At 31.6% G+C, this 25,745-nt stretch overlaps 7 protein-coding genes across 7 annotated transcripts in view; 3 read left to right on the top strand and 4 right to left on the bottom strand.

Annotated features, from left to right (window-relative positions):
- Positions 1–1,088, bottom strand: part of LOC108570605 (OTU domain-containing protein 5-B) — a 3,485-nt gene extending 2,397 nt beyond the window's left edge. Inside the window, exons 1-3 of the mRNA XM_017932490.1 lie at positions 618–1,088; positions 428–520; positions 71–162 (exon numbers count right to left, since the gene is read on the bottom strand). Of these exons, the coding sequence (XP_017787979.1) occupies positions 71–162; positions 428–520; positions 618–755 (323 nt within the window). The 5' untranslated portion in view covers positions 756–1,088. The remainder of the gene's footprint in view (positions 1–70; positions 163–427; positions 521–617) is intronic.
- Positions 1,089–1,981: 893 nt separating this feature from the next.
- Positions 1,982–5,529, top strand: LOC108570633. The gene is made up of 4 exons (XM_017932519.1): positions 1,982–2,066; positions 2,292–4,975; positions 5,060–5,133; positions 5,271–5,529. The coding sequence occupies exons 1-4, from the start codon at positions 1,982–1,984 to the stop codon at positions 5,386–5,388; spliced, it is 2,961 nt and encodes a 986-aa protein (XP_017788008.1). The 3' UTR covers positions 5,389–5,529.
- Positions 5,530–5,803: 274 nt separating this feature from the next.
- Positions 5,804–7,323, bottom strand: LOC108570651. Its single transcript, XM_017932540.1, has 3 exons — positions 6,852–7,323; positions 6,102–6,783; positions 5,804–6,014 (listed from the first exon to the last, which is right to left on the bottom strand). Exons 1-3 carry the CDS (start codon positions 7,321–7,323, stop codon positions 5,804–5,806), a joined length of 1,365 nt encoding a protein of 454 aa, XP_017788029.1.
- Positions 7,324–8,191: 868 nt separating this feature from the next.
- On the bottom strand, positions 8,192–10,246 carry LOC108570632 (glutamate receptor ionotropic, delta-2). The gene is made up of 7 exons (XM_017932518.1): positions 10,070–10,246; positions 9,772–9,998; positions 9,569–9,678; positions 9,297–9,490; positions 9,101–9,206; positions 8,796–8,985; positions 8,192–8,669 (listed from the first exon to the last, which is right to left on the bottom strand). The coding sequence occupies exons 1-7, from the start codon at positions 10,241–10,243 to the stop codon at positions 8,192–8,194; spliced, it is 1,479 nt and encodes a 492-aa protein (XP_017788007.1). The 5' UTR covers positions 10,244–10,246.
- Positions 10,247–12,036: 1,790 nt separating this feature from the next.
- LOC108570649 (zinc finger protein GLI4-like) lies at positions 12,037–14,682 on the top strand. Its single transcript, XM_017932537.1, is given in 6 exon segments — positions 12,037–12,060; positions 12,168–12,326; positions 12,695–12,823; positions 12,826–13,805; positions 14,040–14,165; positions 14,321–14,682. Coding segments are annotated over 5 exon segments (1,626 nt in total). The 5' UTR covers positions 12,037–12,060; positions 12,168–12,224; the 3' UTR covers positions 14,610–14,682.
- Positions 14,683–15,737: 1,055 nt separating this feature from the next.
- Positions 15,738–17,982, top strand: LOC108570604 (iduronate 2-sulfatase). Its single transcript, XM_017932489.1, has 8 exons — positions 15,738–15,923; positions 15,999–16,176; positions 16,257–16,387; positions 16,475–16,646; positions 16,727–16,876; positions 16,957–17,094; positions 17,212–17,540; positions 17,638–17,982. Exons 1-8 carry the CDS (start codon positions 15,738–15,740, stop codon positions 17,980–17,982), a joined length of 1,629 nt encoding a protein of 542 aa, XP_017787978.1.
- Positions 17,983–18,021: 39 nt separating this feature from the next.
- On the bottom strand, positions 18,022–24,352 carry LOC108570603 (transcriptional regulator ATRX homolog). The gene is made up of 18 exons (XM_017932488.1): positions 23,453–24,352; positions 23,101–23,393; positions 22,896–23,011; positions 22,657–22,805; positions 22,349–22,582; positions 22,024–22,237; positions 21,538–21,947; positions 21,151–21,449; positions 20,768–21,062; positions 20,404–20,705; positions 20,164–20,323; positions 19,747–20,094; positions 19,382–19,682; positions 19,105–19,305; positions 18,919–19,035; positions 18,648–18,815; positions 18,544–18,558; positions 18,022–18,060 (listed from the first exon to the last, which is right to left on the bottom strand). Exons 1-18 carry the CDS (start codon positions 24,049–24,051, stop codon positions 18,022–18,024), a joined length of 4,260 nt encoding a protein of 1,419 aa, XP_017787977.1. The 5' UTR covers positions 24,052–24,352.
- Positions 24,353–25,745: the final 1,393 nt, after the last annotated feature.

Raw genomic sequence — 25,745 nt, 5'->3', positions numbered from 1 at the left:
CTATAAAATATTAAATATTTGTTTTCTTTTTTTTCTTTAAAATAATTTTAAGAAACGTTTTTTAATATACCTGTGTGGACTTGCTCGTTGTCTGTGTCGTTTGCCATGACTGGGACCACTTCCTTCTTCAAAATGTTTATCTTCTCTACGATCTACACTTGACTTTAATATAAGAACATATAAAACAGGTATTGCATATATTACACCACACATTTATTAACCATAACCATTTATGCATATTAAAATCCAATTTATTTCTTCAATTCTAAGAAATGTCTTTCAAATAAGAGAAAATGGTTGTCCATAAGATAAACGATTGCTTTTGGTGATTAATTAATTATACAACAAAAATCGGGTACATTAGTGTAAACAACCAAATGAATATAAAAAAAGAAATGAAAAATATATCAGTTTATAATTTTCTTACCTCGTACGAGCTTCCTGTAAGAACGATAGAACCAGATCCGTGATCGGTCTGTACCCCGTGTAGATCGACCGCGAAACCGTTCGCTGCACGTACCTGTCACGGTTCGCAAAAGGTCGTTTAAGGTTCGCTCTTGCAACTACGATGCAAGTATTGTGCGAGTAGCATAGCTGCAATGAGGATATTCATTCACCTGATATGGGCTATTAGGCAGTGCGATGGATCCGGAGCTATGCTCGTTTTGCACTCCGTGAACATCGACTTCGGAAGTGCTGCCTCCTTCTCGTCTATCTTTTGAGGCGTTCGTCTTCTTCTTCGACAGAATGGTCATCTTGCGTAATCGATCGTCGGTGGTCGTTAGACGCGACGCTCGTTTAACAAGATTTTAGAAGAGAACGCAAACTCACGCTCACTTCGCCTTGGGCCTCGTAGTTCCTTCCTAACTACAATTGCTATCCACTTATTTATTATTATTCCCAACGATATCTACAAAGTACACCTCGGAGTACGTAGAGCTGAATGAAAGCGTAGCTACTCCGTCGCTGATAAACTCCTCCTAATTTGAATCAGGGCAGCGTTGCGCTTCGTAAAAAACACGACATGATACCTTTGATAACCAACTACTACATTAATTCTTGTTATTTCGAATGTTTTGTCAGACAGCCATGACTACACTTGCACACACAACCAGGCTACTTGTTACCAATCTGTGGCACCACGTTTTCCCTGCTATAGATCATAAAAGTTCCTATATCAAATATTCGTCATTTGTTTTCAAAGACGAACTATATACACGAGATTTTTTTAAAGTTTTGACCATAATAAATAAATACTACACATTTTATTTAACTAAAGGCTGATCGATGGAGAAACTCTTCAAGAAAATAAGAATTGGAAGTGACAATCTCGATGAAAATTTTTTTCATATGTTCTGATAAAATGAAAAATATTTACGAAACAAAAGGGTTTCTCTGCGACACATTTAGGGAAATAACAATAAAAGTTCATTGAATTCTTTTACTATAAGGCACACCTGTTATTACTAAGTTACTAACTTTAGGTATACAAACTAATAACATACTTCACATATGTTGTCACGAATTCTCGAAATTTTGAGCGACATCATGAGGTAACATATGGATCGTTCCACAGCAAGTCATGATATATGTATGTATGCATTTGTCACTATGATATCACGCGTGCAGTATTTCCTATATAATCAGGAGTATTAAATATGCAATGAGTTTCGTATTTTCAATATTATATACATCATTGACTGAAATACCATCTCGTGAAAAATATAACCTCTATCATTTGTTTACAGAGAGTTATATCGACATTTAGAACCGCAACCTTCTACTCGAAGGGTGCTTCAAAACAAAGTATGGACCACATGTTCGTCATTTAAATGAAAAAAAGTATTACTGTATAAAAAACAATATAATCAGCGATGAGAAACCATTTTTATCATACACAAAATATTACCTATTTATATTAAAACTGTTTTCTAACATCATTCCACTGACTTACTATACGTTCGAAATCCGATTATGGTAAATGAGTGCCTTAAAAGATCAAGATCCCGATTACGGGCCATCCGCTGCAAGTAGTGAAAAACATCAACGAATTTACGAAGAAAATGGTAAAATTAATGTTTTGATTGCTTTATATAATGGAATTTCCATTTGAAAATATGACTTCCAAACTGTTTATACACTTCTCAATGTAAAAAAGTTTGTATAATACTCCATTTATTATTAGGATTGTTTTATTTTATTTAAAAAATTATTCCTGAGACCTACATAAAATTTAAATTTAACAAATAGAATAGATATTCACTAGTATTGATTTTTATTTTCATTTTTAGCACGAAGTAGCACTGCAAGGAAGATAACTGCTATTATTGAAAGGGAATTTTCTCAAGAAATTAATACAAAAGAAAAGGAAGTTTTAGAAATACAAGAAAGATTGCATAGAGCATCAAAGATTCTTCACCTTTTGCGTTATGTCATTGTTGCTGATTTTTACAATCGCAAACAGTGTCAGAATTCACAAAATGGAGAAGCAAAGCAGACAGAAATTCATCCTGCAATAAAACAGTTGATTGGTAAATCACCAAAGCTATCTGATAATTTGATTATTCCTGCATCAACAACATCAAGCAGTGAAAATTATTTTTCTGCATCATCTATTTCAATATTTCCAATTAACACAATTGATTGTACTGCAGTAAAAACGGAAAAGTTAGAGGAATCTTTTGAACATTGCCGGTTACAGAAAAGAAGCAGTGAAACAGATGAAGAATCGCGTCCAAAGAAAATTCCTCGATATATTCCACCAAAAAGTGGACTCCCAGAGTCCCAATGTCCATCAAGAGGTATCCGACATAAAGTTAGAAAACGTATAATTATTGGAAATATTTCAAAATGGATTCCTCCAGAATGGAGAGAAGATGCAGCTAGTCACAAGTGGACAATGTATGTCAGAGGGAATAAAGAAAACCCTGATATTGACGACTTTGTTAGTAAAGTCAGATTTTTTTTACATCCAAGTTATAGACCTAACGATGTTGTTGAAGTTACATCAGCACCGTTTTGTCTCTCGAGACGCGGTTGGGGTGAATTTCCGTTAAGGGTTCAATTACATTTTAAAAGCGCTTTAAATAAACCGATGGATATAATTCACCATTTAAAGCTGGACCGCACTTATACTGGTCTACAAACTCTAGGGTCCGAGACTCTGGTCGACATATGGATTTACGCGGACCCTCGAAATTCTAAGCGAAATATGGGCAAAATTGTCGATCATGATCTTAACAAGAGTGAAAATGATTGCAAGGTAAAACTAGAAAACGATGAAGATGTTACTTTTACGTCTGATCTTATGAGCAACATCGTAAATGAAACACTAGAATTAACAGACAAGAATTGTGACGGTATAATAAAAAAAGAATTTCCAGAAGATATAAAAATTAATGAAGATTTAATAAATGCGAAAAAATTGCGATTTTATGTAGAACTTGATCATGATTATTGTGGTTCAAAGTACTTAAACGATTCTGAAGGGAACTTGACCATTGATCATTCGTTAACTACATCCACATTAATTGATTCATCTTTCAAAGTGAAAGATAGTCTGCAGGAAGAAGATAAGGAAACAGTTACTAACAGTAATAATGTAGTAACAACTGAGCCTTTGACAAACGGAGATTTGAATAATTTAAAGATAGATGATGTAATTAACAGAAGCGTACCTTCGTTAAATGAAATTAATCGAAATGCATTGAAAGTACTTCCATTGAGCTGTTCCAAAGTTCACTCAAACCTTCGTCCTTTAGAAATCTCCATTCCTCCATTGTTTGAACCATCTGGAAGCAAACATGTGTTAGTTCTTCAAAATAATCAAACAATTCCTGTGGATATTGCAGTTCCACGTACAGACGATCACGCTCATAGATCTAATAACGATCCAATGAAATCGAAGATGAATTTGACTGCTTCTCGCGGCATTAGTTTATTGAAGAAACCTCCAGGTTCAGAGACTACCATCCAGGTACGAAATCTAAATGGGACGAAGGCACAGCAAGGATTAAAGCTTCAACTCTCTAAAAGTATTCTTCTAAATGTAAATTCCAATGAGCCGGTGTTGAAAATAGCAGAGAAAAGAAATTCGTCCAATGATTCTCTCTCTAACTTAGAGAAGGAGTCAATTTCTGAACAGGCATTGAAAGTGAACAATCAGGAATTGAAGGAGTTCAAGTTGTCACGCCAAAAGATCACATTAGGCAAAGATAAGCACAAGCTTCAAAGTAAAAAGGAGTTTTACGAAGAAGTTTTCAAAGCAATAGAGACTGCAAATATTTTAAATATTCAAGGCCTATTGCGATTTATTGTTAGAAGAATGCCTATGGTGACTCCCGACGCTTCCGATCCCGACTACAGACGTCTCCATCCTTATGCTTGTGCAAGTGAAGAAGAGTTTTTCAGCTATACCATTGCAAAACGAAATGCCTGTGAATGGAATCGAGCAAAGATGATACAGTGTTTCCTGAAGAAAAAGCTAATTGCGGAAGAAGAACTGTGGACTATTAAGGAGATAATGATTTGGGCACGATTACATGGTTATACGCCTCTTTGCTCCGATTTTACTATTCGATCAATGAAACAGCAGAAAAGTTTACCTGATTCTGCAATAACCAAAGCTGTTTCTACATGTACAGAGCCTGAAACTTTCTGCAAGTGGCTTCAAATTTATCCAGGTCGATTAAACGATCATGTGTTTGATTGTAATGCGCATCAATCCACCGAGCTGAATATTGAGGTTGATGTGGAAAGTATCGGAGTTATGCTAGAAAATAAGAAAATGCTAAAACTAGAAAAAGAGAATAACGAAGTTGCGAATACTAAAATTATGGTGTTAGATCTTCAAAAAAAATTAGTCCCAATTTATGATTTTGTCTGTGAAACTGCCAGAGAAATTGGTGTTAGATTAATTTCGGAAGAAATTGTGCCCTCTGTTGTACATTGCGCAGCTGGTCGAATGATAATACGGGTAAGAACTTATTATTCCATAGTTTGGCTGTAAAATCATATAAAATATTAAACTTTGTACACTTTTTAAAATTCTTCTTTTTAGGCTGTTGAATGTCTCGTGGAAGATTTGGTCAGAATGTCTTTGGCAAAAGCTTGGGAAAGATGCAGTGAGACTGGGTAAATATATTTTTTTATGTGAATACTTATATATACATATATTTCGTAAAAAATTCACAACTGTTTGTTACGATGCAAATGTCAATATAAATGCTGTTATCACGGAATTGTGACAGTCTTCGTTATTTCGTTTGTAGACATCCAAAGGTAATCGTTCTGGACGATGTACGTGGAGCTCTTTTAAATCGAGAAGAATTTGACATTTTTACAAATCGAGGACTAGGTTCGAAATACCGATTGACAACAATGGATTAGTTCGAAAATACATAAAAAGTAAGGAGATTTGATCATGACTGAAAAAATATTTACATTAAAAAAAAAAGTTGCCATATTCAACATTCAAGCAATACAGATCTGCTGCAATAATACGCTCCAATACAGTTCCAAAAACGGAATCCTCGCACATGTACAAATTTATAAGTTTGAATAAAGTATATGAAATTTTGTACGAATAGGTCTTGCATCACGTTTGAACACGAAACTTTTGACCTCTTCTCTGTCATTTCTGCATAAAGTTGAATTACTGTCAACTATGCTTCGTCTTTTATATCCGTTTCAAATATGTACATGAGGACTTAGAGGAAATATGGTTCAGAAAAGAGATCAACTATTTGATACCACATATCAGCTGATCTCTCACGACAATTTGTTGCTACATTTTATATCTCGTTCATCGCATAATAACGTAATCATTTTCTTGTAAAGATGCTTGCATTCGTAAATTGTGCAAAGTAATATCTTTGAATCTAGGTGACATGGGAACATAATTGGACTCATCTACTATTCTCTGGAATTGTAAATTATTTCTTTCAATCTGTATAGAATTTCTATGGGACTGATGAGTCAAAATACTAGATCCAGAAGCTCGAATATCTTGTGACCTTGAAAAAAATTATACATATTTATCAAACAAGCATAAGATTAAGCAAACATGATTTTGCATTAATAAAAATGAAGTAAATACGAACCTGGTACCTTTCATAGACTCTGAAGCGCATCTTTGTCGCGGAGGTAAAGGTGGTGGTTCATCTGATGGAGGGTGATGAAAGAGCTGATCCATATAGAAACTCGAGGCACCAGCTGCATTGTTACTCCTTTCATCTGCTATTTCCTCATAAATTCCAGAAGTTGCAGAAATGTCAGATATTCTTCTAGCATGAGAACAACTAGCTGGTTCTGGTTGATAAACATGCTCTGTCATTTTGCTAGGTATTTTACAGCTTATTTCTTCATATCGTTCACTACTTTCTCTTCGTTTATTTAACATTTTCAATTCCGTTCTTTCGTTTACCATTTGAATACTTGGGAAATTTCGCGATGGTTCGTTGCGAACTAATACTCTAAGATCACCTTCACTTAAACTTAAAGGTCTTCTGTTGGTTTGTTTATGCCTTGGACCACGGCCTTGTGTCACCAAATCCTGTAATAACTTAGTGGCTTCTAAACAAAACACATGGAATTCACCAACTCCATTTCGAAATTCTTTTTTTGTATGAATTACACAAATGAATTTAACATCTTCTGGTCGTCCTGCTGTGACCAAATGAAATTGACCTAGCTCTTTCCACTCAAAACTTTGTATTGTTTCACCTGAATAAACATCTTTTATAAAGATTCCCAATGTGTTTGTCATCAAGTCACCATATAGTCCTACAATATACTTTAGTGATTGAACTTCAATAAGTACAAGTTCTTTATACAATTAATAATTCAAATACCTGTCATTCCTGATGCCTTAGAATGTGAATTATCAACCATAGATATGCTATAAGATCCTGGTATAAATTTATGCTTTCTAGGTTTCAACAGTTGCCTAATGTTTGCCATCCATCGTTGTGATTCTGTCTCCGAATTACCAGCTAAATACAACAATGGTTTTCTTTCTTTGGTAGGAAATATACCAAAAGCAAATTGCTTAGATCTAGATTGAGTGCGACAAATAAGTGCATCCAATGGTATTGTTATAGAATTGTCCCTGTCATTTGGTGATGCATTACTACCATTGCTAATGCCATGATCAAGTTGCACTCTGACACCTAGGCCAGGACCTAGTTTTTTAATGGAACACCAATGTCTCTTCCAAACCTTCCAAGGACCCAATGTCCTCTTTTTAACCTTGTGAACTTTAGATTTACCACCAAAAAACTTAACATCTAGGAATCCACAAATTTCAGTATTTCCCTCTGCCATTTCACTCTCCTTTTCTAAAAAATGTTTCTATGTTAGTATTTACAGAACAGTAACAGTTGATACTTTGCTTGATAGAAGACAGTTTATATAATTAGAGAATAGGTTATTACAGCAGCAAAACTATGAAAATAGTGTAAAAAATTATTTTGCAAATTGATTACCTCCAGCTTGTTAACTGACGCGACAGGGAGATGCTTTCTAATAAAACAAAATGTAGTATAACAAGGATCGTCTTCAATCTCCCAGGAAAGAGACAAGTCAAATAACCAGCTACATTTGATTTTAAACAGTAACGGCAAAATCTTATAAATACAGAGGTTCATGAATATTTACAAAAACGTCCGGGCATTCAACGAACAGTTTACTATTGCTATTATTGTTTACTAATACGTTCACTCTTTAATCTTAAACTCAATACTACCAACAGTGTAAAACATTTGCTAGTCATTGCGAAAATTAGAATTCCCTATGCAAAATTCTTACTAGATATCGTAAATTAATGATTTCTGCTGAGAATTTTTAAACATGTAATACTTGTTTTTTTTTTTTTATTAGGAAAGGACAGCGATAATAGGAAATATTAAAGAGCTTTACGAATATTAAGTACAAATACACTAAGTATATAATAGTTACAGTTCTCCCTTTTTTTTGCATAGATTTATGCGCAAGCGTAAAAGATCATGATTAGATTTCGAAATATCGAGTAAATGAAAGTTTAATGTAAAACTAAATTGTAAAGTAATATCTAATATCGTATATGTCATTAATTTTGTTTATGATTTTCAAGAGACACATAAAATTATGTAGAAAATTCTTCCACTTCTTCAATGAAAAATATCAACAATCGATAATTATACGATTTTTATGATTAAGCTGCATACTGAAACAAAAAAGCAGAAGGAGTTCTGATAGGAATTAGTCTTTGATCACCGCCTCGATCAGTAACTACATAGTAATTTCTTCCATTGACAAGCTGTTGTTTTCTTTGCATTAAAACATTGCCAGGATCTTGGTAAATCGCCGGTGGACTTCTCTTTAACACACTCATATAATTTTGATTTGAAATATTGTTAAGTGAAGAAACCTCTAATTTTTCTTTCGAAGTGGTGCGCGTCTCTCTTTTGCTATTCTTTATTCGGTACGAAATAAACGCATAAATTATTTCGAATAAAAAGATTATCGCAGCGATCGTGTATCCAGCCACCACAACTTTGTATGTTAAAAGAAGATCAGTATTTCGCAGTTGTCTTTCACTTGAACGAAGATCGACAGGGCAGATTTCCGCCAATGGAAGATCCTCTTCTTTTCTGTGTTGTACAATACCAGTTTCCACTAATCTCAACAACCTGTTATTAAATAATAGTTCATTTTTGTATTCTAAAACAGCTCTATATCTAAAATAGTTTTTAACATCGCTCACCAAATAAATACATTTATCTTAAAATTAAATAGAATTATCAATTAAAACTTACATTTCATTGATATGTTTCTGAACAGTTGAACCATAAGAGAAACCAAAAGCACGACTAGTTAGTAAAATACCACCTGGCATTATGACGTATGTACAACGCAAATTGTGTTCCAAATGATGGCGAGTTTTATTTACATAATCTTTAAATATTAAAGTCTGCAAATAATGTGCCTCCGCCAGAAAAAGTCTTCCTAAAAATAATTAAACAATCGAATAAGAAAAATGACCAGTTATAGTACGGCATTGTAAAGCAGGTTGCCTATGTACAGGTGTTTCTTTCTATGTTTCGAAATATTCAATACATACTCGTGGTAACTGATTCTAAGATTGCTCTTGATGGCTCGTAATACTTAAAAACACCTTTCCCTTGCAATTTACTCATGTTCAACAAAGTTAAATCATTCTGGTGATTCTGAAAACGTAACAAGGTTTTAACATTGTATTTATTTGTCAAATTCTTAAATTATTATAAGATTTATCGAAAAGTCGCCTTGAACCTTACTTGAGATAGAAGAAAATCAACCATGCGCCCTTGATAAGTAACCCAATTATATCCCTTCTGAACAATATCATGCAGGGAACTGATAGACAATGTAAATTGTGGCTTCGTGAGAAAAGCAGTGAGATTCGCCGTGTAGAAGGATGTTAAGATCAGTATAAAGATCCACCAAGTAGCAAAAAGCATGCGTGTCGAATCTGTAATTTCACGAACTCATAAACATTAAAAGTTAATATAATTGCAACTGCTTATAATTAATAATCATTGTACTCTACCTGTTGTAGCAACAATGTTCGTCCCTTGCTTCAGAAGAGAACTATAAACGAACCAGAAGCAGGAGGATATATTGAAATTCTCCGAAGTCGGATCATGCCATAACTTTGCTCTGTGTCAACAGATCAAATTAAAATTGTCAGTAAAATTATGAAAAATTTTTAAACAACTACCTTTTTGTGAAATTTTAACAGTTTTTAGGCACCTAATACTTGCGAAAAGATAAATAACCGGTCCCACAAAAATTAACGATGCTAGAACTAACAACCACACGGTTCTTTCGAAAGGTGCCAGAAGACCAGAACCAGTAGCTGACTCCTGAGGTCTTTTCATCACAGCGGTTAACTTCGTTTCGTCCAGAGCGGTACTGAACGTGCAATATCGTCGCATTTCCGGTAACACAGGAAGGAATGCAACAGCTACATCCACCTTCTGATAAAATACGATTTTTTACGACAAAGTTATTATCTATTTCATTCTTTTATAAGTTTCATATGTAATACCTTTTGATAAAGTAAACCAAGAATACCCCTATTTTCATCACCCAAAATGTGTTCGCTTGGTGGAATAATAGTGTACGTAAAATTCAGTTTTTTACTGATTAAATCAAAAATGTAAAATGCGTATCCTTTCCCGACCCATTTTCCGTTCTCTTGCATAACTCCAGAGAAAGGCATATCCTGTGAGGAAAATGCATAAAAAAATATTTAATCTGAAAATACTATGTTAAATACAATAAATTACTACTGATTACCACTTTACACGTAATATTCTTAAAACTTAGTTAAATCTTTTAAGGAACTTACATTCCAGGATGTTACTGTTATTTGTGATGGTATCAAATCATTTTGTCGATTATTTTTGTCACTTGCCGCGCTATCTGCGAATATAAAATAATAATAGATTGGAATAATTAATTAATTAGAAATGTCACAGATGAATCAAATACTATATTGCTTTAATCAATATACTTTATTATAACTTTTGATTTCATTGTTGTTGCAAATTATCAATGACCGTGATAAAAACTCATTAGCAATAACTGTATTGATTTATAATGAAAACGGTTTTCGTCATATTGTATTCACGGAGGTCATGAACACATTAATCGATTCATTCACGCTAGCAATTCAAACGTGGTGTACTATGAAATCAATAATATTTGAACCATTAACTTTACCCATAGAAAAAGGATTTTGTATTCCATTTCATTAGGAACAAAATGTGTTTTTTGATAGAAATATTACAGATGCCTATATGATAACTATACAGCAGCGTATGAAAATACGAAAAATACAGTTTTTCTACGTCTTTAATTTCTTCGGGGGAAATTCTAATTCTACTTTCCTGTTATATATCGCGATGTACTTGTATTCTATAAAAATAAAAACAAATCGAAGATTTACAAGATAATAATATTTTTTATTGAAAAACAAAACAAGAAAAATTTAGAGTATCAATTCTGCTAGCGTACCTTGACCATAAACATTACGAGTGCATCGCTGGGTGAAAAAAAGTGCTGCAAGAAATAACGAACAAGAGATGTGCATCCTTCGATGAAAGATGGACCTATGTACATTGGTCTTAATTGATTGTTAATTTACGATCGTCTTTACGTTCGCAGTTACAATAAAACAAGTCACCTGGATGAATCGATACTGACGCGACTCGTCACATTCTAGTTGACAGTGACCCAGCTAACACTCACGCAGTGACAGTTTAATGTATTAACACTTGCGTGAGCGCAAAAATCGTTGTCCCGATAGTTTGCTAAGCTTTTATCTTCCTAGGAAATGGAAATACAGCAAAAAATGTATTACTTTATGTTTTGAAAAATATTGAAAAAAAAAAATGTCCACAAACGATTATTTTGAATGGATAAAATTAAATTTGCTTGTTTAATTCTAAAGATGAAAATATTGGATTTCTTTTTGAATATAATGGAATGTGTAGTTTATAAAAATTATATCGATTATAAAGATCACATAGATTCGATACTTTGATGATTGTTTCGTTCCATTATGAAGAATTTAAAATCACACTCAGGTACCATATTTACGCACATGTTAGATCGTCAATTTCTCTAGGTAAAAACATTCTGTTATTGTACTTTTAATATGATTAAAGAATTGAAGGAGTTGTATGTACATATCTATAAAGCTCGAAAATTTAAAAAGAAATGTATAAAAATCGATTTGTATAAAACTCGATAAATACGTACATCGAGGGAAACGCTCGATATGTTAATTGTAATCGATATGAGCGCAGGTACGATAAAAGTCGAACGGTATATTCAGCAACAGTGGTTCTCAACACAATGTCAAGATGAAATTCGTTGGTAATGGTGAATAGAACAACTATGGTGGATACGTATTCCTGATGAAGCAGCTCGGGTACACTGAAATGACAACAAGTGATTGATATTATTGATAATGTTATAATGTGAGGTGCAAAAGCAAAGGTGTTTCGGCGCGAACGGGAGTGCACTTTGTTGGTAAGTAGCCCGACAAAGCGTCCCGTTCGTGGAAACGAACGTGTATTTGGGACTTTCATTCAAGGTATAAGAAAAATTCCCTTCCGAATTCCTGTTGGTGAATGCAGGTTATGTGAGCATCGAAACGCGTCGTTGTTCATCGTTTTTCACGATAACCGGCCAGGATGGGCCAGGGCACGGATACCTGCACAGACAGGCCTACTGAAGTTAGCGTGATCAGATTTGTATCAAGGAATCGTACCATTGAAGAAATTGCCCCAAAAAAGGTAAAATTACCAGCGCCATTTAACGGGTTCAATGACCCCTAACTCAAAACAAATCGCTTGGCGTTTATCTGTATTTGTCAACTTATCCAGCAACGCATTTACTATTAGGTTTTTTAAATACATTCATTGATGAAAATCAATGCTGTGATGTAAAAGAACAATAGTAAGATATTTTTAATGACTTTGAAGAATAAATAAGTTAATTTTGGATACAAAAAAATTATAATGTTCAAAAATATCAACATTTTTTCCCTAATATATATTAGTAAAAATTGTACAAACTAAAAAGTATCATAGATATTTACTTACTTTTACATTGCAATGACTTTTGCTTACTTCCAATTTATGTTTATATACTGTGCTTTTAGGAAGTATATACTTGTAAGCAACGAGGTTGTGGCAAAACATTCACTAATCAAGATGAATACAAAACACATGAAGCCCTTGAGGCTTACAATATAATTATAATAATAACAAAAGTTTGACTACCCTTCATAGCTGTCGAGAACCAGGATGTGGAGAAGAACTATCTGACCCTGGAAGTATGTGGCGCCATTATCAGGAATGGCATAATAATGAAACAAATGTATTTATATGTCCATACACAAATTGTGGGTCTTTACACACAACTAGTAGCAATCTAGAAGAACATATCGAAAACTGCCATAGACAACCACCAACACTGCCAACTGAACCAGAAGTAATATGTTTTGAAGATACTGAGAATGCAATGGATGAGGAAATTGTCCAAAGTACAGAGGAATGTTATGAGAAGAGAACAAATGAAACTTTTTCAATAAAAGTGCATCAATATGATGATAATAATGAACAAAATATTCTCAGAAGTGATAATGTACAGCAACAAAAAAAAGAAGTCCCTCATGATCAGAATACTGCAAATGACAGTTCAAAGGAAGAATATTCTTCCACTAGTGAATCTTTAAATGAAGCTGGTACATTTTCTATCAATGAAAACTTAATTCTAAATACAGAGAATTTCATATCCAAATATGAAGGTAATACAAATAAATGTTCAGAATTGCAGACAGAACATTCCCAAGAGAAAACTAACATAGTTTATGTAAATGGTGACATTACTATTACAAAGAATGCAAAAAATGAGGTGTGCAATATGAATTCAAGAAATCAAGAGCACAGAATTGAGTTAGATAATCTTGAAAGGATCTTCAGAAATGATCTCGATCGTGATATTCCAAAAACTGAGGAGAATACTATTGAAACGAACAGCAATTGTTCAGATAATGAAGAGTATACTCCAAAGAAGCAGCGCATGTCTAGGTACAAGCAAGAAATTTACAAGTGTGCAGTTAATGGTTGTGGGAGAAAATACAAATACATATCCCATTATCGTCACCATCAAGACAGTCATAAATTAGCAGCCAATACAATTAGTTCAAATTCTAACAAATCAATAGTAAAAATAAAGCAAGGGAAAGCATCAACGGTCAGTTTTTTCCTGTAAGTTTAAGAATATTCGTTCCTAGTAACAAAATCTACAGCTTTTGTATTTTACACATTTAAAGATAAATAGACATATCCTTTCTGATTTTTAGTATTTATAAAAAATTTATTGTTTGTAACTTATAATTCTAGTTTCTATCATATCTTTTGTACATCAGGTAATTATTATTATTATCGCAACTGTTATTAAAAATTTAATTGCTTAATTCAAATTTATTATAAATTAATTAGATGTAAGATTCCTGGCTGTGGGGCACAAGTGAGCAATGTAACTGGTTTATGGAAACATTACCAGGACAATCATGCTAATTCAAAACTACCAATAGTACAAGGAACTAAGAATAATGAAGTATTTCGGTAAGTTTTATAACTATACAATAAATTGTGTATGCCTTACTGTTAATACCATAAGAATAATTGTACTAGCAATTGATCATATATCAATTTTAAACATTCTTGCATTTATTACTAGAAAACTCTTTTGACAGATGTTAAAACCAAACATGTTTCAGTTGCAAAATTCCTGGATGTGAAACAGAGTTCAGTACAACAGTAATGTTGTATAAACACTTCAATGAAGTACACTCAAATAACACTGGCAATAATGCTAGCACAAATACGAAGACTGGGAATGGGAGTAGTTTTCATTATAATGAAATGTTCAAAGATGATACTACCAACCCGCAAGCAAACTTTAAGACTGACTTTAAAGCAAAGAGTAATATTAATGTAAATGACTGTACGATAAGTACTGATGAACAAAGATTGTCATCAATTGTTAAGAAGGAAGCTCGGGATTGACTTGAAATAAATTAGCATCTTAAACATGACGATAAATAATTATAGCAATGAAATGGAGTACTATACCAGGGCCGTAAATATTCGAATTACGAAACAAGTTGTTTGAGCAGAAATGTTTCTATTCTCTATTCTTCATCCTCTTGACTAGTCAGATTTTATTACGCTTTTATTATTGATTTTAAGAGCGACGGCCCTCGTTAACTATTCAAATCTTTGTGACTCTAACTGAATCATAGAAATGTAAAATAGAAAGATAACTTTCTAGGGTTATCAGAGTTGTTTTTCTGAGACTTTTAATAATTTAAACAAAATTGTCATATAATACAAATTTCATAACTTAATATATTACTTAAAAAGAATAATCAATTTTTTTTACATTTATATTTAAAAGTTGCTAAGAACATTATAATTCAATGTTCATTTCCTATTTAAGTAATAATATAACATTTGAAATTTATAATGAACAAAAGTAAAAAAGTATTACTCTGGAACATGTGTATGTTTCAATGTTCTTAAGTATACCTTACTGTTATTACTTTAGTACAAAATTATTACAAATACTATTCAAAGTAAATGTTGAATCAATTCATTTGTAATATTTGCACTTAAAATGTCACTCATAATTATCTTCAAAATATGAAAAGCAACTCAAATTCAAAATGTTAAAACTCAATATTCAATGAATACAACAATAAAAGCAAAATAAAAATACGATGTCGTAGGTTGAGAAGCCTAGTTTGGCAAATTTAAGAATGAAGTTCAAAAGAGAAAAACATTCACTGCAGTAATTTGTGCGCATATTATATAAAATTCACGAATTTCCATACTAATTTTTACTATTTTATATTATTGTATCATTTTAATGTAATTTATGTTAGATAATGTCGGTGTAGTTATTGTATTAGATATTGTAGGATCATAAACATTATATAGCATTTTCATTTATATGTCTGTACATTGAAAAATAAAGTGCAATAGTGAGTTGAAGAGAAAAGCGTATCATATATGAAATACCTAATTATTTTTGCATTTAAGTATAAGCAACAATAATTAATCTTGGTATTTAACTTCACGAACGTTGTGTTACTTGTCGTGTTACTGTACTAAAATAATTTTGAGTTCTTAAATATGTTTTTACTGCTGTGTTTTACAAACTTTTTCGTTTGGTGTATAGCTGAAAAACAAAATTTTGTTTTAATAATTGTCGATGATTTAAGGACTGCCTTAGGATGTTACGGTGATGTAAATGCTTATACACCGAATATAGATCGTTTAGCGGGAGGAGCTGCCATTTTTTCTGAAGCATTTGCTCAGGTTAACCCCAATTAAAAAATTTAAAAAATTCAAATTTATGAAAAATGAAAAAAAAAATATAATTAATTTTTGTAGCAAGCTTTGTGTGCACCGAGCAGGAATTCATTTTTAACAAGTAGGAGACCCGATACACTTCACCTTTATGATTTCTATAGTTACTGGAGAAAAGATGTTGCTAACTTTACAACATTACCCCAACATCTTAAGAATAATGGTTATATTACAAAATCAGTAGGAAAAGTTTTTCACCCAGGTTCGTTTTTTCAATGCAATATGTAAATATAAATTACTGCATATAATTTGGTTTATGATACATTCATGATATTTCTATAGGAACTAGTTCAAACCATTCTGATGATAGCCCTTACTCATGGTCAGAAACACCTTTTCATCCATTTACAGAAAGATATAAAAATGCTCCAGTATGCCAAACAAATATACGAATTTCACCTGCACAAAATCTTGTAATGACTATAAAATACAATTTGTTTTAAACAGTAATCAATAAAATGATAAAACATCATTTAAACAAGTTTAAACAATGTTTTTAGGTGTGCCCTGTTAAAGTTTTATCAATGCCAAATAAAACATTACCAGATATAGAAATATTAAGAGAAGCTAAATATTTTTTATCTAATCAAGCAGGCAATACTAATCCTTTCTTTTTAGCAGTTGGTTTTCAGAAACCACATATACCATTTAAATATCCTGAAAAATATTTAAGTATATTTAATTATTATCACAAATAATGATGATCATAACTTAGATATTGAGAAATCTAATTTACAAAAAATACTTTACAGAATTCCATCCTTTGTATAAATTTAAAGTACCCAAGCCATATAAATGGTTAAAAAATGTTAGTAGCATAGCTTATAATCCATGGAATGATTTGAGAAGAAGGGAAGATGTTGCATCATTAAATCTTGAATTTCCATGGGAAAAGATACCCAGTATAATTAATTTTCGTAAAAGTTAATTTATCTTTTTGCAATATACAAACACTGTATTTCTATTCCTTTTTCATTTTTAGAAAATTTTGCCAGATTGATCATTCAATCTTATTATGCTTCAGTAACATATATTGATGACTTAATTGGCAAATTGATAAATCAACTGGAAATGTCATCAATATGGCTAAATACTACTGTAATATTAATGTCTGATCATGGTGAGTTAAAAGTAACTATACACATAAGTAAGTTTTGAAGTAACTAAGAGCAGTCTGAAATCTTATATTGTCAAATTTCTAATAAATGCTTCATTTCTTCAATTAATATTTGCATAGGATGGTCATTAGGAGAGCATACATTATGGGCAAAATATAATAATTATGATGTTACTTTAAGAGTACCATTGATAATTTCAATACCAGGACTTACATTTGAAAGGCCAACAGAAAATACAAAGAATTCACGAAAAAATGATAGATTGAATTTATCAAATAATCACATAATTATAGATTCAATAGTAGAATTAGTTGATATTTTTCCAACTATGGCAGACTTGGCAAATATTACAATACCTGTTTGTTCAAATAAAAATGCTCATATAGAAACTACTTGCAGTGAAGGAATTACTCTTCTGCCACTTATTAGAGCTGCTTTAAAAAAAGAGGTAATATTAATGTGAAAATTTAAATTCAATAGTGTCATTGTTACATAGTTCTTGAAACAATTACTTATCTTAGATATTTGTATTCATTAATTTATAGTCATTACTGTGGAAAAACGCAGCATTTGGGCAATATCCCAGGCCAAGCATTGAACCTTCAATGCATCCAAATAGTGATGAACCACGTTTAAATGAAATTAAAGCGATGGGATATACGCTAAGAACAAACAGATATCGTTATACGGCTTGGCTACCATTTAATTCTGAAACTAAAATAGCAGATTGGAATCATATCATTGCTGAAGAGTTGTATGATTACAATACTGACAAAGGTGAAAATCGTAACGTAGCATTTTTGGAAAAATACACTAAATTAAAAAAAAAATTAAAGATTTTACTGCAATGTGGTTCAAGAAACGTTTTATCACATAAGTTTAATCTTTAAATTACACTTATACTCATTTAATTACCTTTAGTAATTTACCTATATCTGCAGTTTCAAATCAAATAAAATTTGTAATTTCTACATGTAATGAAAAACAATATGAAACTTAGCTTATATCTACAATTTGTCTGATATGAATTAATTATTAAATTAATATTAAACGAGTTACATGTTCTATTAATATTATACAGTAATATTCTTTTACCCATACTTATAGGCGTAATTTAAGTTGTATAAAAGATTCTTCTAATTACTGCAGTAGCATATAAAAGATTATGGATGATTATATTTTTATGCATATAATTATACAATAATAATATTAATTATAATTGTAATATTGTATGACCAATACTGATACTATTTGAATTTGTATATAGTATACAAAGAAAAAAAGAAACTAAAAACTGTATTGAAAATGTAAATGACCAAGATAACATAACATCCAAGAGTTTCTATACTTTAAAATCGTTGCATTATATGTAGTTTCTTAAATTTTCAATCATTTTTGTTCCTTTTGTTTTATTTCATTCACTCTTCTTGATTTTTGTTTTTATTATTTACTGTGGTTGAAGGAACCTAAAATTATAAAGCAAGTTTAATCATTAATAAAAATTTACTTAGCTTCAAGATATTTTGATTCTTTTATAATCCATAACCTTTACTACCTCCACAACGTCATCGTCGACATCTACAGTTCTTATATCGATATTTCTGTTATCCCTTACTTGATTGATGACATTTTTATAAACATTCTGTTGTGCCATAGAGTTTTGGCTTATTCTAGCCAAATTAGATACATGCATGCCCATTGGTATAGTCTTTACATTTGGATTCTGGTATACATAAAGTCTCAGATACATTTGAAAGAAATACATCTTTTATATCTAAACATTATACATTATATAATAGCAAAATTTTAAAGAATTATGAAAATACCTGATCAATTACTTGATTTTTAGAATTATGATAAGCTTGTTGCTCCCAATAAGTGTACATATCTGTTAATGCACGAGCAGTCAGCATTTGTTGAGCCTCCGGCGATGAATTTGGATACTGTAATATTTAAAGTCAATAAATGTGAATAAATTATTTTTGTTATTGATAAGAAAATTATATTCTTACATCTTTTCGAAGAAGTTGTTGAAGATTTTCATAATCTGCGTTAACAAATGATGCTGGTAAATTATACTGATTTAACCATAAATTATTTGGCAAAGCTGCCATTGCTGAATATGATGGCGTTGCTATCGGTTTTCCTTTCTTTTCTTCCTCATATTCCAACCAAGCTTGTTTTCTCTCCTCTTCGTTCAATTCTTCCTCTGCCTGTCAGAAATAAGTTTATAAATGAAATCTATGTTAACCAGAAAATTTTATTTCATGATATAGCTACAAAAGATACCTTATTTTCCAAAAGAGAATCATGCTCGTGATAGTTCTCCACATGATTTTTGTATTTCAAAAATATTTCTGCTAGTAACCTATCTTTCGGCAAGTTCAAAGTCGCTTTCTGTCCGCCAATATTTGGCTCAAAAGTATACAACTCGCTCAAGCTGTGATTACTATAATGACGTTCTATTTGTTGTATATCGACAACTCTACAGGAAAGCGACAATTTTGTCACTTGTCGATTATAAATTTTTTCTTCCATCGTTCCAGCTGCCAGAAACCGATAAATATAGCACGGCTTTTTTTGGCCAAATCTGTAAGCCATATATGTCTTAATAATTATAAAGGCTCTATTTTATAGATTGTGACATTACATACCTGTATACGCGGAATATACTTTGAACATCATGAGAAGGATTCCAGCTTGCATCAAAAATAATAACGCGATTGGCAGCGGTTAAATTAATTCCTAATCCACCTGCCCGTGTCGAGATTAAGAATAATCTTGCTCTTATGTTTGATGGTCGATTAAATATTTTACACCACAAATTTCTGTTTTCGGCAGAGGTTTGTCCATCTAGTCGAAAGTAATCTAAGCCTAATGACCAACTGCCAATATGACCATCAACATTTTCAGAATTTGTACTATTTTGTGTTTCTTCGTCAATTTTCGCAAGAAATTGTTCAATTAAAGTTAGCGAATACAACGATTGTGAAAATACCAACCTGAAAATATTTAAAAAAGCTTTTATATAACTTATTACAAACTTTGAAAAATCAATCTAAACAACATACACTTTATCTCCAAGTTGTTCACATTCTTTCAATATGCCAAAAAGAAGTACCAATTTGGAAGATACTTTCAGATCTTCAAAATGTTCAGGTTGAACGAATTGTAACCACCACTCCTCTTCTTTTTTTTCAAGTTCTTCATGTTTAGATAGTATTTCAACTTCTAAAGTTAAAGTGAAAACATATTTAAATAATTTAATGAGTATTTTACAATAACATATTTTAATATCTGTAAAGTCTTACCAGGATCGTTATTTCTCAAGTTACTCTTTTTATTTTTTACTGTACTATCAGAATCGAGATTTTGAACTTCATCATCTGCATCACTGTGTGCACTACTACTACTACTACTACTACTTGTGGATTCTGTATCGTCATCGTTAATAAAATCTCTCAAGGAACCTTCAGAATCACTGGTACATGATTTTTTCTCATTTATCCTTTCCCTCTTTTCTGCATTTAATTGCAGAATTAAGGGATGCGTCCATATTCTTTGTAATGCTTGAAAATCTGTGAAAATAGATCCGCCTGCAGTGCGTGTTCGTCTGAAATGAAAATTGTAAATTAAATTTTTATAAAACTTTATTAAAATACTTATTTCACATACCGTGCAAAATTCTCCAAATAATGTTTATACATTTTTATTTGAATTTCACTTAGATTCACAAAAATCACATATTCTTGTTTTGGAGGTAAAAACGGCGTTAATACAGAATAATCGAATCTTTGAACGCAGCCCTTTAACATCTTATGTAAAACATAAGCACGTTTTTTCATTAATTTAACGTCGTATTCGGTAGAATCATCGAATTGACCATTAGTTATTGGATTTGCAAATCTGTTTAAAAATTCTTTTTTCGTTCCGAGCAGATTTGGCTTTACAAACTGTACCATACAGTGATCTGTAACACGTAAATTAAAAACATTCAAGTAAATAGATGTTGAATCACTTATATACACACTCGTTATTCAATATCTGTAAGGTTTTACATTCTATTAAATTGTTTTGAAGCGGTGTGCCTGTAAGTACAATTCTTCGTAATGTTTTAATCCGTTTTATAGATTTACTGAGAGCAGTATCTTCATTTTTCAATAAATGTCCTTCGTCACAAACTATTACATCTGGACCAGGATCTATTAAGTACCGCAAAATGGCTTCTTTCATACTCTTTTTCATTCTATTATTCGTGCCGCTAAGATTTCTAAACATTTCATAGCCAATAATAAGAATACCACCAGTTCTTTGCCACGTTTCCAATTGATATGTTCGTTCTAAATTCTTCTTAAATCTTTAAAAGATTCATCGACAAATGTTATGGTCATTTATTCATCAATCGCATTAAATTTATCGATAATTGTAATATTTATAAAAGTTACCTGGTCATTTCGTAAATTTCGATGTCTTCATCGATATTTTTTAACCACAAACTAAATTCATTGAACCAATTAAGTACAGTGCTGAGAGGACAAACAATCAGAATCGTCTTAACGCCAGTTTCTTTGTGCATCAATAGTGTATGTGCCAAGGCAATTACTTGAAGTGTTTTCCCCAATCCCATACAATGTGCAATTATACACCCAGATCCACTGGAAGATTTTGTTCTTTCCAACGATTCGAAACACGCATCCCACATGAACTTTATTCCCTTGGCTTGATGCGGTTTCAAGCGTTTAACCAAATTTTCATGAACAACCACCAGTTCTTCCTTTGTTTCGGGATTAAAATCTAATATCAGCTTTTCTAATTTTTCTTCACCAGCCAACCTTGCTTCATACATTTCGTTATACTATGTTAAAAAGTGAAAAGATTTTTTTTTTATAATTCTTACAAGATCATGTGACATACTTATTAAAAACACATACTAATTTTTGTCGTTCAGCAATACGTTTAAGTCTCTCTTCCTCTTCCTTGACAGCTTGCTTTGTGTCTTCTGCAACCTGCTTGTCTTTCATTACTTTCCGAATTTTCTTGCGACGTGTTCCAGGTGTTCCTTGAGAATTCGTGGTCTGATCATTGTTACTATCATCATCACTATCACTGGACACCTTTTTAATACGTCTCCTTTTTGGCTTAGCTCTAGAAATGTAAAAATCAATATATATATTACATATCATTTATTACAATATGTATAAAAACACACACACACGCACGCGCGCATATATTTTTCTTTCCATAAATAAAAAATACCTTTTCTCTGCAAACGAAGAATCCGTATCAGAAGATCTACGCCCCTTACGTTTATGCATTTTCTTTTGCTTTCCTACTGAGAAGTCACTATCTGAGGACTTATTGTCTTTCAATACAGTAGAACTACTTGCATCCGAATTAGCATTAAACAGTTCCATGTCTGAATCAGAGACTATCATTTTTTTACGAACACGTCTCTTATGTTTTATAACTTCCTCCTTATCATCCAAACTTCTGTTATTTAAAAGAATGTTACGGTTTATTTTACACAATATAGATTTATCTAAGAGCCATGTTAAATAACCCACGTATTATCTTCTTCTGCCTTTTCTCGCAACTCATTTTGTTTCGCATTCCATTTTTCCCTCTTAACATCGGTATCTGAATCCGAAGAAAATGTCGACGTTAATATTTTATTTCGTCTCCACTTGTTTTTCTTCCTTTCCTCTTCATTTTCCTAATTACATTAATATTAATTGATGTCTTGATATAAATCAAGGTAATTCATTGAGATCATATAAACATTTATTCGCATTTTAATTGTTACCTTATCACTATCCTTTTCTTCTTCTTTTTGAGTCGATTTTTTTGAATGATCATTGGATTTTGTTTCACTTTTTTCCTTTTCACTATCACTGTCTTGAGAAGCGACTTTCTGTTCACCTAAATTAAAATACATAAAACTTCCATCTCAATTTACAAGTGAATTAAAAAAAAAACTGATTTTAAAAAGCAATTAATCTAATTCTTACCCATATCTGAGTCAGAAGAACATAAAAGAATATTTTTTGCAACTGCATCTGCTTCAGCCATTAATTCATCATTAGTTTGGAAAGAAGCTTGTGTTTTCACGATTGGATTATCATGTTCTGAATTAGAATCTTCCCCTGCATGTTCAACAAATTCCTCATCTTCAATGTTCATCAAATGATTCAACAAAGAATCTTCCTCTTCTTTTGTTGTCCATGTCCTTTTTTTACGTAAATTTCGCGGTGAATCACATATTGTTCTACGGTTCTTCTGTAATCTATCCAAATCAATAAGGCTGCAAAAAAGAATATATGTAAGTAAAACGTGTTAAAAGATAAGATATTTTTTTTATACCTTTTAATTTCTTTACTTTCTAAATATTGTCGTGATTTATTTAATGCATCCTTATATTTTTCAAGAACTTCATCGGATAATCTTTCAACAACAACTTCGGAAAGCATTTTTAATTTTTTATCTGAACCAGTATAGTTTACTTTAAGCAAATGTGCTCGTCCTTTAGAATCTGTCTGTTTATGTACTAAAGATTCTTCTTTACCTTTTTCTGAAGAGAAATCTGCGTTTGTTCCTTGCAATTTACTACTATTATCAGAGCTCGAACTTTCACTATTTGAAGAAACTAATAGTTTTACTTTTGCACGTGTATCCTCGTTGTTGTCGTCAGAATCATGCTTTTTATCTGAACTTTTTTTAATATCACAAGGACTCATAGAATTATCTGAGTTTAAATCAAGAAGTATATTCGTTTTAATAAGTGTATCCTGTTCATCTGATGAGCTAGTTTTATGAATGGAATTACTCTCTGTGCTATTATTTCTTGCTTTTCTGTCAGATTTTGATAGGTCCTTTTCTTTCAAATTATCATTTGCAGATTTTGCAGCACACTTAACTGGCGAATCTTCATTCATAGTTGTTTCTGAATCTGATTCTAACATTGCTTTTTTGGCCTGCTCTTCATCATCTAATTCTTCGTCATTTGAAACGTTTACTTCTTTCTTAATTGACAGTGATATTTCTTTGGATGGTACTGATTTAGATTTTATACTATCTATTTTACGTATACATGAATCATCTTTATCGTTACGTTCTTTATTCAACTTTTTATTTTGCGAAGAATTTTGGTCTTTACTATCAGTATTTTTGATAACTTCCTCCGATTTTGAAATATTCTCGTTTTTATATTCATTCGTGTTTTCTTTCGAGGTAATAATGATATCTACATTTCTAGGTATGTAATCATTGAAGATATCATCTGTAGATTCATTCGCAATGTATGCACTTTTTACTTTTTGACATTCTTTATATACTTTTTCACTTTTGTGGATTACTTCCGAATGTTCTTTTGTATTTGTTTGATTTGATTTTTTTTTTTCTTTGTTACCGCCTATAATAGGAGAAGCACATTCATTTTCACTGTCATTTACTAATTTCTCTGACTCTTTTGCAACTACTGAGTCTTCACTATTTTCATTTTGGTCAGTATTTGTTTTCAAAGCAGTTGTTTCATTCTCAGAAAATATTTCTTTACCATCACATTCTGAAACCACACTTCCTGCTTTTGAACTACTTTCTGATATATTTGATTTTTCTTTACTCTTAGTTCTTTTTGATGCTTCATTTTCAGTTAAAGAATTATTTTTATCATCTATATTTTGTGGATTACTGTTTTTGTACCATTCCTCATAAATATTTTGTAACTCCTCTTGTTGTGCATTAAGTTCCATTTTAAGATCATTGATCACATTCTTTGATTCATTTATGACTTTAACTGCATGTTTTGGATATATTTGTTCTTTTCTTAAATGTTTCGATTTTACGTCTTGCATTTTTAATTGATAGTTAGAACAAATTGCCTTAAATTTATCACAAATGTGGATAACCTGAGATTTTAATTGTGAAGTTTGTTCTTTGCTAATCATATTTTTTGTTTGTAATGTGAACTCTAAATTTGATTCTGCAGGATCTTTGACATGATTCAATGTTTTTTTAACATTTTCCTTACTATGAGAAATATCTGTTTCTTGAAATTCTTTACCAGAACTAGAATCAAAGTCTTCGTTATGTAAATTGATAAAATCTTTATGATTTGATTTCACTGTTAAATGCCTCTTTTCCCTTACTTGAGCAAATTTTACAAGAATTGGATCCTCTAAATCACTAGAATCTGATTCCATATTCTTATATTTTTCCTTTCTTATATGCACAACTTTCTTATTTTTTATATTACTTTTATGTTTGTCAGATTTTGAATGTTCTTTGCTTAATTTTTGTTTGTCATAATCATTTTCACTTTCCTCAATACACATAGAAGGTGTAGATTTTCTCCTACTTTTTATCTGATTTTCATCAGAAGACTTATACAATGAGCTGCTAGCTGAAAACAATTAAAGAATGTTGTTATATTACTATAATTATAATTCTGACATACTACAGTTATCACATTTTTAAATGCTCTGTTATGATAGATTTGAATTTATCTTACATGAATTTGCAGATTTATGCATAAAGAAAGGTCTTGTTTCTTCAGGGGAACTGGAATCATTGTCACATAATGAGTTTACTTTTTCCTGCAATTTCTTTAGTTTTGCAATTCTACGCCTTGTAGGTATAGAACCATAGTCATTTATAT

Source organism: Habropoda laboriosa, unplaced genomic scaffold (assembly GCF_001263275.1).
Source record: "Habropoda laboriosa isolate 0110345459 unplaced genomic scaffold, ASM126327v1 scaffold101, whole genome shotgun sequence".
In the NCBI taxonomy this organism is placed as follows: domain Eukaryota; kingdom Metazoa; phylum Arthropoda; class Insecta; order Hymenoptera; family Apidae; genus Habropoda; species Habropoda laboriosa.
Note: the sequence above shows the minus strand (reverse complement) of the source record. Positions and strands in the feature narration are given on the sequence as shown.

Coding starts and splice junctions, on each gene's coding strand:
- LOC108570633 (XM_017932519.1), top strand. CDS start 1,982: ATGAGTGCCTTAAAAGATCAAGATCCCGATTACGGGCCATCCGCTGCA. Junction 2,067..2,291: donor ACGAATTTACGAAGAAAATG/GTAAAATTAATG, acceptor TTTCATTTTTAG/CACGAAGTAGCACTGCAAGG. Junction 4,976..5,059: donor CTGGTCGAATGATAATACGG/GTAAGAACTTAT, acceptor TCTTCTTTTTAG/GCTGTTGAATGTCTCGTGGA.
- LOC108570651 (XM_017932540.1), bottom strand. CDS start 7,323: ATGGCAGAGGGAAATACTGAAATTTGTGGATTCCTAGATGTTAAGTTT. Junction 6,784..6,851: donor TAAGGCATCAGGAATGACAG/GTATTTGAATTA, acceptor AGTATATTGTAG/GACTATATGGTGACTTGATG. Junction 6,015..6,101: donor GAGTCTATGAAAGGTACCAG/GTTCGTATTTAC, acceptor ATTTTTTTCAAG/GTCACAAGATATTCGAGCTT.
- LOC108570632 (XM_017932518.1), bottom strand. CDS start 10,243: ATGCCTTTCTCTGGAGTTATGCAAGAGAACGGAAAATGGGTCGGGAAA. Junction 8,986..9,100: donor CTTAGAATCAGTTACCACGA/GTATGTATTGAA, acceptor AATTATTTTTAG/GAAGACTTTTTCTGGCGGAG. Junction 8,670..8,795: donor CAGAAACATATCAATGAAAT/GTAAGTTTTAAT, acceptor ATTTAATAACAG/GTTGTTGAGATTAGTGGAAA.
- LOC108570604 (XM_017932489.1), top strand. CDS start 15,738: ATGTTTTTACTGCTGTGTTTTACAAACTTTTTCGTTTGGTGTATAGCT. Junction 16,647..16,726: donor ATATCCTGAAAAATATTTAA/GTATATTTAATT, acceptor AATACTTTACAG/AATTCCATCCTTTGTATAAA. Junction 17,541..17,637: donor GAGCTGCTTTAAAAAAAGAG/GTAATATTAATG, acceptor ATTAATTTATAG/TCATTACTGTGGAAAAACGC.
- LOC108570603 (XM_017932488.1), bottom strand. CDS start 24,051: ATGTTAGAATCAGATTCAGAAACAACTATGAATGAAGATTCGCCAGTT. Junction 23,394..23,452: donor GAAAGTAAAGAAATTAAAAG/GTATAAAAAAAA, acceptor TCTTTTTTGCAG/CCTTATTGATTTGGATAGAT. Junction 21,063..21,150: donor TCAAAACAATTTAATAGAAT/GTAAAACCTTAC, acceptor TACGTGTTACAG/ATCACTGTATGGTACAGTTT.